The following is a 13,019-nucleotide window of genomic DNA, read 5'->3' as shown; positions in this document are numbered from 1 at the left end:
TGCAATCAGGAAAGACTTCATGGAGGAGGCGGCATTTGATCTGAGTCTGAAAAAATGAAGAGGAAAACGAGTAAGTGCGTGGGGGTGGCTGGCATGAGAGAAATGCCTAGAAGTGTCACGGATCTTTAATCTTTGGGTGCCTGCCCAGGAGGGCGAGGAAGAACACGGTATTTAGCATCATAGCGCTGGGGGATCCTGTCTCTTCCTCTTACGTCAGGGCTTCCAGACCCCGGCATCACTGACTTTTTGGCGAAGGATAAACTCTTTGTTGTGGGGATTGCCCTGTGCAATAGCACCCCACACCCATTATGATACTCAAAAATGTCTTCAGACGTTTCTAAATGCTCCCTGGGAACAAAATCACCTCCTCTTGGGAACCACTGATGTGCATTGTAGCTCTGGACCAAATACTGGGCCTCTCTGGGCTGGTTCTCTGCTCTGTGCAAAAAGGGTAGCACTCACCTATACAGACACGTGGCTGACCGCAAATCTGGTAAGTGAATGTGACTTAGCCTTACTCTTTTAAAGAGTTGATCTCTTCTCTCTGAATAAAGTTGAGTGCAAAACCCCCAAATATGAAACAAATCAAGGTACAGCTGCGCTAGCCGAAGCAGGGTGCACAGCCCCCAAACCTGCCTTCTGCTGGATGGAGATGCCTTTGTGGAATCCACAGAGGCACCACTACAGAAACCACCGCACTCCCCCCCTGCCAGGGAGCAGCTCACACATGCCCTGGGAGAATGGAGTCTGAAAGGGCTGGATCTCAATCCTGGCTTCTTCCCCAGAAGTTTCAGAGGAAGCAAAGAAACCCTAAGATCTGTGAAGACCCAGGAACTTCTGTCTTGTCAGCCCAGAGGGAAGGAAGTGAGGCATCCAGGTGTTTAAGGAGGCTCTCACTCTCAGGTGAGGACCCTGCACTCACAAGACCCAGCCAGGGGGTGCCTCCTTAAATTTTCCTGGTCTGTGCCTTGTTTGTGTCCCTGACTCCAGGCCCTGATCAAAGGTCCTCAATATATAGCTGACGGATTAGTTAACCCAGTTTCTTCGCCATTAAGATGGGGATGCTAAATTCTGCTTTGTTAAGTAATTTCTGGGTTTTTTTAATGTTTATTTTTTAGATAGAGAGAGATGAAGCGTGAGCCGGGAGGGGAAAAGAGAGACAGGGAGACACAGAATCCGAAGCAGGTTCCAGGCTCTGAGCTGTCAGCACAGAGCCCGATGCAGGGCTCGAACTCACAAACCACAAGATCATGACCTGAGCGGAAGTCAGATGCTTAACCGACCGAACCACCCAGGCGCCCCAATCTGTCAAGTAACTTTTAAATCAAACAGATAATACCTTTCAAGCAACCAGAATAATGTCACATAGCAGTCGGGGCTATTGCGGGCTCCCTTCCACAGTCCGACGGATCAGACAGAACACAGAGGCTGAAAGTTCAGGGCATATTCAGGAAACAGTGAGAAAACCCAGGACAGCAGCAACCAGAAGCAGAGAAGCCAGAGACGATCCAGAAATGGTTGGTCAGCGATGGTTGGTCTGGACCACGCAAGGCCTGGCCTGCCACCAGCAGGTGCATCATCATCGGCATGGCATTTCCCCGGGCCACGGGGAACTTGAGCCAGAAACAGGTCTGAGCCTGCAGAGGCGGTGGGGGTGGGCTGGGGGGTCGCACTCACCTCTCTCTAGGCAGCTGGTGGTTGGGATTGTGGCGACAGCGGACACTGAGGCCGAAGAGCTTGCGGGCGGTGCGCTGGATCTTTTGCCTCTGGGCCTCGGTGGCGCTCTGCAGGAGCTTGTAACGGTTCTGCAGGTCCCAGTCGTTGCCCCAGTGCTGATGGATGCTCCCGATGGTCAGGAAGTGGTTGCTGGGCAGACGCTTCATAAACGATTTAAACTCATCTAGCGAGAGACAGAGGCCAAGAGAGAAGGACTGAGCAAGGCTGCCCCCCCTTGGAGGCTGCCTGGAAGGCTCAGCCCCACCTACCAGTCAGGCAGGCTTGCAGATAAAACTCACTCCTTTGAGGCCCCATGAACTCTGCACTAGCCTCTCGGCAGCTCCGGGGAGGCCGTGCAAGGGCCACTACACTTTCAGTGAAGGTTCTTTTACTTTGCTCCCACAGGAGGGAATCTGCATCCTGCATCCTTATTAGAAACGAGGCTGTCCAGGGGGCGCCTGGGTGGCTCAGTCCCTTAAGCATCAGACTCTTGATTTTGGCTCAGATCATGATCACAGGGTTCATGGATTCGAGCCCCGCATCGGGCTCCAAGCTGGCAGTGTTGAGCCTGCTTTGGATTCTCTCTTTCTCTCTGCCCCTCCCCAGCTCATGCTCTCTCTCTCTCTCTCTCTCTCTTTCTCAAAATAAATAAACTTAAAAAAAAAAAAAAACAAGGCTTCCCAAACTTCCGTCATCTGAATGCCAGCTTGATAATGATAGTCACATATTTGTACTTATATTTACTTAGTATTTTCTTTGAATCAATTCAACCAAATTTTTATCCAATTCTGCATTAGAAAACCTCCATCCCATGCCTTCAGTAGAATGGGAGCTATAAAAATAAAGCTATAAAAGTATACAGTTATGAAAACAGTATTAACAAATCCTGGCCGGATAGTGTTGCCAGCTAAGTGATCAAACCCTGGGGCCTGCTCTCACTGTGAAGTACACAGGAAGGTAGCCAGCCATGGGGAGGTGCTAACGGCATATTAGCACCAACTGGAACGTTCTCTTTGATGTCATCTGCAGGGTCGAGGGAGAGCTGAGATGGGTCAAGCTCCTTGCTACATGATCCAGTCCTACTGGAAGTTGTCTGTGTACCACCTCACGTCACATCCCATTTAGAGACACCCCACCTTAAGAGATGGGGGCAAATCTTGGGTCTCCCAGGTGAAGGTTTCTGCCTCAGTTTGGTTCTGTGTTTCAGAGTTTCCGTGTCTTCTGCAACTTGACACAACCTTAGAGATAATCTAGGTCAGCTTTCTTGTTCTACACAGAGGGAAAATGAAGGCCAGAGCAGGGAAATGATTTTCTGAAGGTAGAACAGCCAAGGAGTGACAAGAGGCAGGACTTGAATCTGAGCTATTCTTTTTTCAATATAATAATTACCTTTGTCATGCTCCCCAACTATCGGGAAAATAAAAGAATTAGGAGGTTGGTCATTTTGCGGGGGGAAAAATCCAAATGGTTGGGGATATATATACATATATATATTTAAATATAAATATATAAATATGTATAATATATGCATATTTATATGTATAATACAAATATAAATATATGTGCATATATATGTGTATGTATATATATTTGCAGCTTAGTACTTTTGGTTCGTGCTGCAAAAGCTATCAGGAAATTTCAGGTACATTAGGCATTCATTTTATTTTTAAAAATGCCTACGTAGCTTTCAGTAAGCACCGCGCTCACTCTGAAACACCTCACCCATATCAGTGATTTTACAGCAAATCTACGAGGTGGGTACTTTGAGCGCCTTCTTTTACAGAAACTAGGGCACAAAGAAGTCAGTTATCTTGCCAAGGTCACACAGCCAGTATTAGAACTCGAAACAGGCTCCGAATGTATGCTTTTACTCAGCATTATACACCTACTCTCAACACATAAAGAGGATCAGTATACTGGGGGAAAAAAGAAACTAACTAACTAACTAAAGGGTGCCAAAAATAGGAATCTCTGACCCCTACAGAACTCACAGTGCCTCCTTATTGCCAGTCAGACATTCAGGAGATCAAGTTGCATCTGGACCCCTGGGCAGCTGTATGACCATTGTTCTTTCAACACCTCAGTTTTCCCATCTGTCAAACAGGTAACTTAGCACCTAATGCAAATCAGGAAAGAGTGACACAGCACTGTATCTGCCTGAATAGTCCTCGACATACAGATCGCGCTCAGGGGATGGGCGGCTAGCATAGGACAACGCCGGCTGGTTTATTCGGGGAGTTGGCTGGAGGCAGGGGGCTGGCCCTAATGACCCTGTGTGTTGGTTGCCCACAATACACAGCCTCCCCCAACCCCCAAGGAAGATATGCTGCTCTCCTGTAGAAAGCGCTGTTGACCTTGGAGAACATGACAGTCGTTTCACTGAACCTGAACCTGGGTCAGTTAGGAACATAGAATTTAAACGTTAAAATGATTTAATTTTTTGACTGAAAGTGGAAGGGTTCCCTCCCAATAAAGGAGGTGAAGACCGCCATTCATGTGTGTAAACTAGGTTCTATGCGACCACCAGTACTCCGACCATGAAGGAATCATTGGCTTTTCCCTTTTGGCCGTGTCTTGAATCCCTCCAAGGTGCCTAGTTGCTGAGTCATGAAGGCCACTGCCTGAAACGAAGAGGAGGAAGATACACACGCACAAGCCACATCTACACGAAGGTATGCATGGATTTGCCTTGATGGGTAAAACCATTCCAGATGGATAAGTACAGGATATCTAGAGCGAATGTGTGCTCTTGTGGAGAGAAAGCGTGCCACGTAAATCATTTCTGCGGCCTATTCAGCTACTCAGCAGCATTTCAGCTTTCTGTGTTTCCTTCCCCACCCACCTACCCACCCACTGAAAGTGGTTCCTCTTCCTGGGGGATAGGATTCTATGCTAAAGATCCCTACTGCTTGTGCACATCGACTTCATGCCCCTCTGTTTTTTTAGCCATCAGTGGAATCTCCTTGCAAAAGCATGTTATCAAATGCTTCTTTTGTTTGAGGCCAAATAATTGTCGTAACACATTTCCATCATGAACCTCTCTGCTATGAGTTCCTGGGATTTTAAATGGACTGGCGGGTGCGGGTCCATAGGGCAGCCACAGCTCCGTTCGAGCTGCACGAGAGCAGAATCACTCATGCATTATGTGCTCCCAAAGCTGGTTCAGGGGCTTAGAGTTCATGGAAACCAATGGTTTTCAAATACAGCTCAGTAGGGCTCAGCTTTTACCTGTGGTACACAGTGGCTCCAAGGTACGATTTTGTTCGATCAAAGGGTTTCTCGGCTAAAAATTTAAATAAATTCAACTATGAAAACCACAAACATGTCCTCTCATATATCAGATGAGGGAACTGAAGCCTCGGGGGTAAAGGAGCATTAATACAAAAAGCTGCTACAAGCACGGGGTTTGGAATCAGGGATTCCGTTCCCAACCCTGTCATTTACTAACTATGTAACCCTGGGGAAGACACTGGGTCTTGGTGCCCCCCACACACCCCCCACCCCAGGATACAGGAATATCACTGCTCATTGTAATGCAGTTTCTTTCATAAATTTAAGAAATATTGAGCTGTTCTAAAAACCAGTAATGCTCTCTGCATATGTCCATTTATTTGACAGGTATCTGAACGCATAGTAGATGCCAACTGTTTACTTGGCATCTCTTCTTGGAAATCTCAAGGATGCCCAAGCTTTTCATGCCCAGCGCTGCATACACAGTCTCTGTTTCCGAACCACCCAGGGTGTTCTAGCTCAGTGAATGGTACCAGCCTCCATCAAATTGTCTACCAAACATACCTAAAAAAAGCTCTCGAATCTCAACACCCTTCTCTTCGACCACATACAGCCCGTGTAACACCAAGCCCTGCTAATTTGCCCTTCTAAACATCTCGGTACCTCTGCACCTTCCCCACTTTTTCCACCTGTCCCACCACGCTAACCACGTCTCTGTCCTCTCCCTCCGAGGCACCTTGTGATGGCCTCCTGCTCTCTGACATGCACTCACCCACTGACTTCTGCATCAAAGTTTGATGTTCTTCCCCAAGGTGCCTCTCCTGACCTCCCTGACCCTCCTGACCTCCTCAGCCTCCCCCTGCATGGATTTGCTCACAGTAGCCTCTCCTTCACATGATTAAAATGTCATACGATTCATGGCTGGCTTTCACATCAACTAGAAACTCCAGAAAGGCAGAGATCCAACTCTGTACCTCACCCACTGTATGGCCCTGGGTGGCTGACTTTCCTCCCCTGAAATTCATGACCACGAGGCTCCTTAACCATGAAAAGTGGGAAACAACCACGTACCTGAAAAGTCGCTTTAGCTTTGACAATCTGTGAATTGTTTGGATAACTCTATCCGTATCATTATCTATATACATGTACATGGATAAAAATACATACACATATACATATTTAGACATACATACGTGGTTGTTTATCGAGAGATATAGGCGCGCGCACACACACACACACACATGCACACGCACACGCACACGCACACACAGACTCGGGAATCAATACAAGTACCTTTGACTCTCCATTCTCCAGAGGCTTCTATGTGCTATGTGGCATTACTCTCTCTGTCTTCTGGGTACAAGGCAGACAATACATCTTAGGACCACAAACTCAATCACGCGATTCATTATTCCATTCAATGGAGACTGAGTACCTACTCCATGACAGCTCCTAGACCTGGCTCTGGTCCCTCCCACGTGAAAGAGCTGGTGTCACTGAACAGTCCCTCACAGTGGTCCTAATTCTGGCTAGACAGTTTTCTTTTCTAGGCTTGGCTCAGGGCCACGGATGCAGTACGACCACGTTAGGCTCTCTACCTGAATTCTCCAGGTCCTTATAAGCTTCGGCCCAAGACTTGGCCATGTTGGCCAGCGTGTACTCCATGATCTGGATGTCGGTGATGGGGCAGTTGCACTGTGGGAACTCCTCTGCACACTGACATCTACACTGGCTGTTCTGGCACACATACTCTCCCTCACCATTGCACATGATGTAGCTCAAGGCCGACTGGACAAACTTCTCTTGCAGATACTGAGGGAAGATTATCTGAAGACCTGTTCGAGAACAGCAAGAAGGGGGAAAAAAAGAAAGGTTAAAAAAGGTGTTTCATTAACAGGTTTGAAAGGTGAAACATAGGAATCTGAAGCTGTTAGCTTTCTCCCTGTGTACTGTAACCCAAATATTTCTGGGCCCGCCTAGATCCACACAGGGCCCGGTTGGTGAGGCCTCCAGCTACACTGTGTGTACTTAAACTTCTCAAGTCATGACCTCGGCCACCTCTGAAAGGCACACTCTAGTCCGTTACATTAGGACTGAGGCCACGGCCAGATCTGGTATATACCTTTTCCATTGTGGGAGAAAACCCTTCTTGAAAGCACAAGATTATTGTTTATTTTTTCTTGTTTCCTTCATTTCTTTTGTTCTCCTTTTCTCAAATATTGATGGACTCTATTTACGAAGCTCAAGTCCTGAGCTAGGCACTGAGTCTCTAGAGATGAAAAAGACAAGATCCTCGCCCTTGGGGAGTTTACAGCGTAATCAGCAGGGATAGACACAGACACACATCATCATAACACAGCTTTCTGGGCCTGGAGCAGAGATGGTCCAGACGAGGCAACTGGACAGAGAGGACTGCAAATAACCTTGCCAAGGCAGCAGGGAAACCTTTATAGAGGAGATGGCGTTTGGGCTTCTTGGAAGGTAAATAAGAGATCACCATGTAAAAAAAAAGGAACAGGAAGCACATTCTAAAGAGGGTAGCAGCAAGAATAAAGATGTATATGTCTGGGAGTTGGTGGTGAAAAAACGAATTTGGATGGGTGGGGTGCATTGCTGTCGGGGAACATGTGTCAGAGGCAAGTGGAGGCCAAAGTGCACAGGGCTTTCTTGTATGCTAAGGGATTTGGACTTCATCCTGTGGATAATGGGATACTTTGGTAAATTTCAAGGATACGAGTGATAAAGGAGAGTGCTATAATTTCATAAGACCAGGGCATCATAAAAATAATATCAGTGCAGAATCCCATCAGAGAGGATTAATTTTTTTTTCTTCCTAGCTGTAAACACAAAGAAGCAAAGGCCCATGGAGGAGAAGTGACTAGCCCAAGGCTATAGGATGAACACTCCGGACCACACCTCATAATCTTGTCTCTATATCTGAGTAATCAAAGTCTTAATCTGGACAGCCAAGGATGGAGAAGGATCTATCTGGGCACATGCACTACTCATGTACCTCTGAGATGTCATCATAGCAAGCTATTGACTAGGGTGCCCAAAAAGGACAACTCTGGGCTAAATTAATTCACGAAAGACATCTCTCCCCACCTCGTCTAGTGCCGCGGACAGTTTCAGCTACCAGTGCATATAGGGGTAATGGTTTAATGACCCATTGTGTGAAAAATAACTGTGTTCTTTGGATTAAATGTTTTTCTTATTCATCTTTTAGGGACACACCCTCATCCTACTCATCAGGGGCTTGCTGAATCAGCTCGGCATGTCTCTCATTGTACTTCACGGTTGTGTTTCTAGAATTTTATCTTTCCCTCTCTCACTTTCAATTTTTTAAAAAATGAAGCCCCATCATTTCAACCTGTCTTCATCTGGCAGCTAAAAACAACTGTGTTCAGAGAGGCATTGTGGGGTGGGGCGGGGGGGGCGCCTGGGTGGCTCAGTCGGTTAAGCGTCCGACTTCGGCTCAGGTCATGATCTCACGGTTCAGGAGTTCGAGCCCCGCGTCAGTCTCCGTGCTGACAGCTCGGAGCCTGGAGCCTGCTTTGGATTCTGTGTCTCCCTCTCTCTCTCTCTCTGCCCCTTCTCCAGGAGTGCTCTCTCTCTCTCTCTCTCAAAAATAAATATTGAAAATATTTTTAAAAAGGCATTGTGGGAAAGAGGATGATGTGTTCGGCACACCTCACTGCAGGGATGCAGAAAGTAGTTAAAAGCTGGGCATCGCTAGTCAGGCTTCTCTACTTACTACCTAGACATCTCAGGTAAGTCACTCAAGCTCTCTAAGCCTCTGCTTTTTCTTTTGTAAAACAGAGGTGCTTTTAGGTTGTTGAGAGGGCTAAGTGAAGGAATCCTTGCAAATCGTCACGACAGTTCCTGGGCACACGGCAAGCACCCAGTAAATGCTATTCGTTCCCATTTCTGACGTTGATGATGACAGCGATGCTGGGATGATGAAATCCCTCCTGTGATTGACGTTTTTTAAAGTTTCAACAGAACCTTCAGGATACATGAACGATAGCTGTGGGCAATCAGAAGAAAATCCTCAGCAGGCAGTCTGGAGTTATTTGTAGAGGAGGGTTTAGAATTCTGCGCCTGTTGAAGCAGCATGGTGGGGGGGGGGGTGGGGGGGGGAGACGGCTATTCTAGAAGGTGGATCCATATCAGTATGGGTGAAAGGGGTTCTAACAGACAGATGGAGCTACAGGGCTTGGGCACCGGCCGGCTGCAAGAATGGGTGAACTCCACACCAATGAGCAAGGGGTCTGCACGAGTTTGAGTGATTGCTGGGAAGGGCTCGCAGCATAGGAGCAGGATACAAACACCAAACGATGGGGCCAATCACTAGAGCGAGTCCCTGCTCAACTAAGTCTACAATTCTTTCAGAGCATGCATTCCTGAGTCATTTTATCTGTATCAGGGTTTTTCGCTTCCAAAGCAAAATTTATTTTTAGCTGATCCCAATCCCCTATAGGCATCTGAGTCTACGGATTGGGGTTAAGTTTCTGTTGGAACTCTATAGACTATACTCTCAGTCCTATTTTTCTAGCTTGCTCATCATTTTCTTTCTCCCTTTTGTAGGGGATAAAATATTCTATTCTTGGTCCCAGCCCAAAAGGAATTTGGGGAGAGCATTTTTAGAAAAATGCGTCAAATCATTTCTCCGTTTGGCAAGGATACAAAAGGCAGTATTACCTACCCCGTTTAATGCAACTGAAAACAGATGAAGTTTTGGGTTGGGGGGTTTCTGGGAGCAGCTGAAACACAAAACTGATTGCTCTTTAAAAATGGAAACTCAGATCATGCCGAGCTGTCTCTGAGGCAGAATCTCCTGGGCAATTTTGAAAGAGAATAATGAAGACATAGCAATTAAAAAGCACTTTTCTGCAAAATGTCATTACTGTTTAAAGTTACATAACCATTTCTACGGCAGCGGAGGTTCACACAGCAGTCACCGCCGCAGTCGTCTCCTGATGACCTGTGTCCAACAAAGAGGCCCATTGCTGACCTCCTAGGTTGGCGCCTGAGTACCACCGGCTTCAATGGGAGTCATAAATAACTTGGAGGGAGATTTGGCCTGTGGAACCACTGTTTGAAAGATATACAGCTGCCGGCTGGGGTGGAATATTCTGGCCCCACAGTTCCCAAAGACACACAGAGAAATAGAGAGAGAGAGAGACAAGCTGAGAAAATCAGAGACAGAGAGAGGTCACCATTATGGGCGAGCATGTAAATTTTGCCTCAAAACACCCAAGAAGGCGATGGCTGAGAGTTTCACTTGCACACCCAGTGACTCGTGCTGAACATATGGGATATCTCCCCCAATCTCATTATACTTTTTTTTTTTTTTACAAAAAATCTTGTTATACTTTAAAATGGAATGTGTCACTGTTCCGCGAAGTGAGTGGGCAATGTAGATATGGGAACATCCACATCATCTTCTTTCTCTTTTCCTAATTTTTGCCCTGTCTCCCTTAGTCCTCCTCCCACCTCACCTTCAAGGCAGACATCTCAGGATATTTCTTGTGTTTTACATCCAGTCTTTGTGTGTGGAGGAAGGATTTCTCCTCTGTGTCACACAATAGGCTATCTCTATTTCCTCGCTTCCTCTCTCCTTATTTCTTAATATTCTATTCCTTTGTTTTTTGTTTTTGTTTTTTTTTTTTTAAATACACCAGGCATCCTTCTCTTTCCTGGTCCTTCCCTTGTGCTGGTCTTGTTTTCCCTAGAGTCTTTGCAAGTGTACCTCCCAGGGCCAAGAATATTCTTTTCCCAGATCTCTGCATGGCTCCCTTGTCCTGCAATCCAGACCTTCCCAGATGACCCATATTAAAAAAGCCTCTTCTATTTTCATCATAGAATTAGCTACTGACAGAAATCATCTTATGCATGTGTTTTCGTATTTGTTTTCATCTTCCCCATTAGGGAGTGGGCTTCCTGTCCACTATAGACCCCCCAGAGTATAAATTAAGGCCAAGGCCAGTATAGGTTTTCATTCAACAACCATTCTCTTTTTCACCCCAACTGAAAAACAAAAAACAAAAAAAAAAACAACAAAACAAAACATTGGTCTCTAAAAACTTTGAGGATATTGGAATTGGCCCTAAGTTGGCCTAAAGCCCCACAACCAAACTAACAAACTCGAGATTCAAATCCCAGAATTCTGAGTTCCAAAACCCTTACGGGCCCTCCCAGCTCTCTGGCGTGAAAGACTGAAAACTGAGACAAACTCCTGCCTCAGTGTTCTCAAGGTGGCCCTGGCCCAGGGTGGCCTCTGCAGGTGTCTTAGCCTCTCTCTGAAATTCAGGCTACTTGCCTGTGAAGCTCCAATCCCAGGGCTGTTGGGAAGAATAAATAAATGGGAAAGGCATAAAGGGCACCCAGCAAGAGCCTGGCTGCTATGGGCTGAATGTTTGTGACCACCCCCACCCTCTCCCCCCTCTCCCCTGCCCAGTTCACATGTCGCAGCCCTAACTCCCAGAGTTGTGGTACTGAGATGGGGCCTTGGCTGGTCATTGGGTTTACACCAGGTCACAAAAGTGGGGCCTCCGTGGTACGATTAATGGACTTGTAAGAAGAGTACGAGACAGGAAAGCTGTCTCTCTCCCTCTCCCTCCATGAGCACACACTAAGGAAAAGCCACGTGCACACGCAGTGAGAACACGGCTGTCCACAAGCCAGACACCGAATGGGCCGGCATCGTTGTCTTTGACTTCCAGCCTCCAGAACTGTAGAAACGAAGGCCTCTCACTTCAGCGATCCAGTTTTTGCATTTTGTTATAGCAGCCCGAGCAGATGGTTAGCATAATTAAGAGTTCAATAAATGGTAGGTCCCCCCATTTATACCACATCAGAACATAATCCACTCCCTGAACCAAACTTGAGTCATTCTTGGAAACATCCTCCTGAGTAGCCCCCTTTGGACCAGTAGGAGACATGTCCAGAGGCATCATCTCTTAATACCATTACAGGAATTACCACGGGTCTCCATTTTTCATCCTTCCATTTGGTTATACTTCAGCGAATCTTCCTCCCTTTCATCTTTCCTTCTTTTCTTCTCTCCTCTGTCTTCTTTCAACACGTAGGCCCTCCCGTGTGCCAGTAACTGCGCCATGGACACTGGGGTGAAGAAAGCAGGCATTCCCTGCCCTCATGGACCTCACGGCTTAGTGAAAGAAGCAAACATGCAAACAAGCTGCTTGGATGCACGGAGACCAGGGCTCTACCCAAAGCACGAGGTTGCTCAGGGACCACAAAGGAAAACACCTAACCCAGGCTGGATCAGGGGCAGTCACAGACACTCTCCTGCAGAAAGTGGCTTTTGGGCTGGGACCTAATGGATTCACAGGAATTAGAGGACGAAGAATCCACAAGAAGAGCAGTTTAGAAAGTGGGAACAGTGGGGAGTGGAGTCGAAGAAACAAGAAGAAAGTGGGAACAGCATGTACAAAGGACTCAAGCAACAGAACTCCTTCCAACTAAGAACCTATCTGACCATCACCCTCCTTTCTGAATAAGGTTCACCTTTTTTTGTTTTTGTGTTTGTTTCCAGGTTCCCTAGAGAGGAGATGAAAGCTTTCTCACTGCCTCAGAGAAGATCAAGACTCCTAAGGGAAGAATGACAGCGGGCAGAGATCTGCCAGCTTATTAGAGGAACAGCATTGTTTACAGCAACAGAGGTCAAGGATCCTTGTCCATTACAGACCAAGAGTGTAGCTGGGAGTCAGAAAAAACAAAGAGGGCTCACTGCATTTTTGATTTTCAACCACTGGGGAGCACTAAAGTAACAGAAGAACTTTCTGGGGACCCCTACATTGAATTCCTTGGTACCTTCAATGACATGGTCAGTACAGCTGTCTGAAGCAGACACCTGGTCCAGGTGACTGCTCGGTGAGCTAGAGAAAAGAGGACCCAATCAACAAAAGCTGAAAGTACCTCTAAGATCTGCCGAGGGTAGTCCAGCCTTCATCTCTGACCCTGATCTGCTCTCTTTTGCTGTTAGGAACTCTGAGCCTCCTTCTCTTCTTTCAACAAGTAGTACGTGGGGATTTGTTGGAGGAGATGCT

At 46.8% G+C, this 13,019-nt stretch overlaps 1 protein-coding gene across 3 annotated transcripts in view; it reads right to left on the bottom strand.

Annotated features, from left to right (window-relative positions):
* The window catches only part of BRINP1 (BMP/retinoic acid inducible neural specific 1), a 174,834-nt gene that overhangs the window by 25,588 nt on the left and 136,227 nt on the right, over positions 1-13,019 (bottom strand). For all 3 annotated transcript variants that reach the window (XM_058694357.1, XM_058694359.1, XM_058694358.1), the window contains 2 exons: positions 6,546-6,782; positions 1,678-1,900 (listed from right to left, as the gene is read on the bottom strand). In XM_058694357.1, coding sequence (XP_058550340.1) covers positions 1,678-1,900; positions 6,546-6,782 — 460 coding nt within the window. The remainder of the gene's footprint in view (positions 1-1,677; positions 1,901-6,545; positions 6,783-13,019) is intronic.

This window comes from Neofelis nebulosa, chromosome 12 (genome assembly GCF_028018385.1).
Source record: "Neofelis nebulosa isolate mNeoNeb1 chromosome 12, mNeoNeb1.pri, whole genome shotgun sequence".
Classification (NCBI taxonomy): Eukaryota; Metazoa; Chordata; class Mammalia; order Carnivora; family Felidae; genus Neofelis; species Neofelis nebulosa.
Note: the sequence above shows the minus strand (reverse complement) of the source record. Positions and strands in the feature narration are given on the sequence as shown.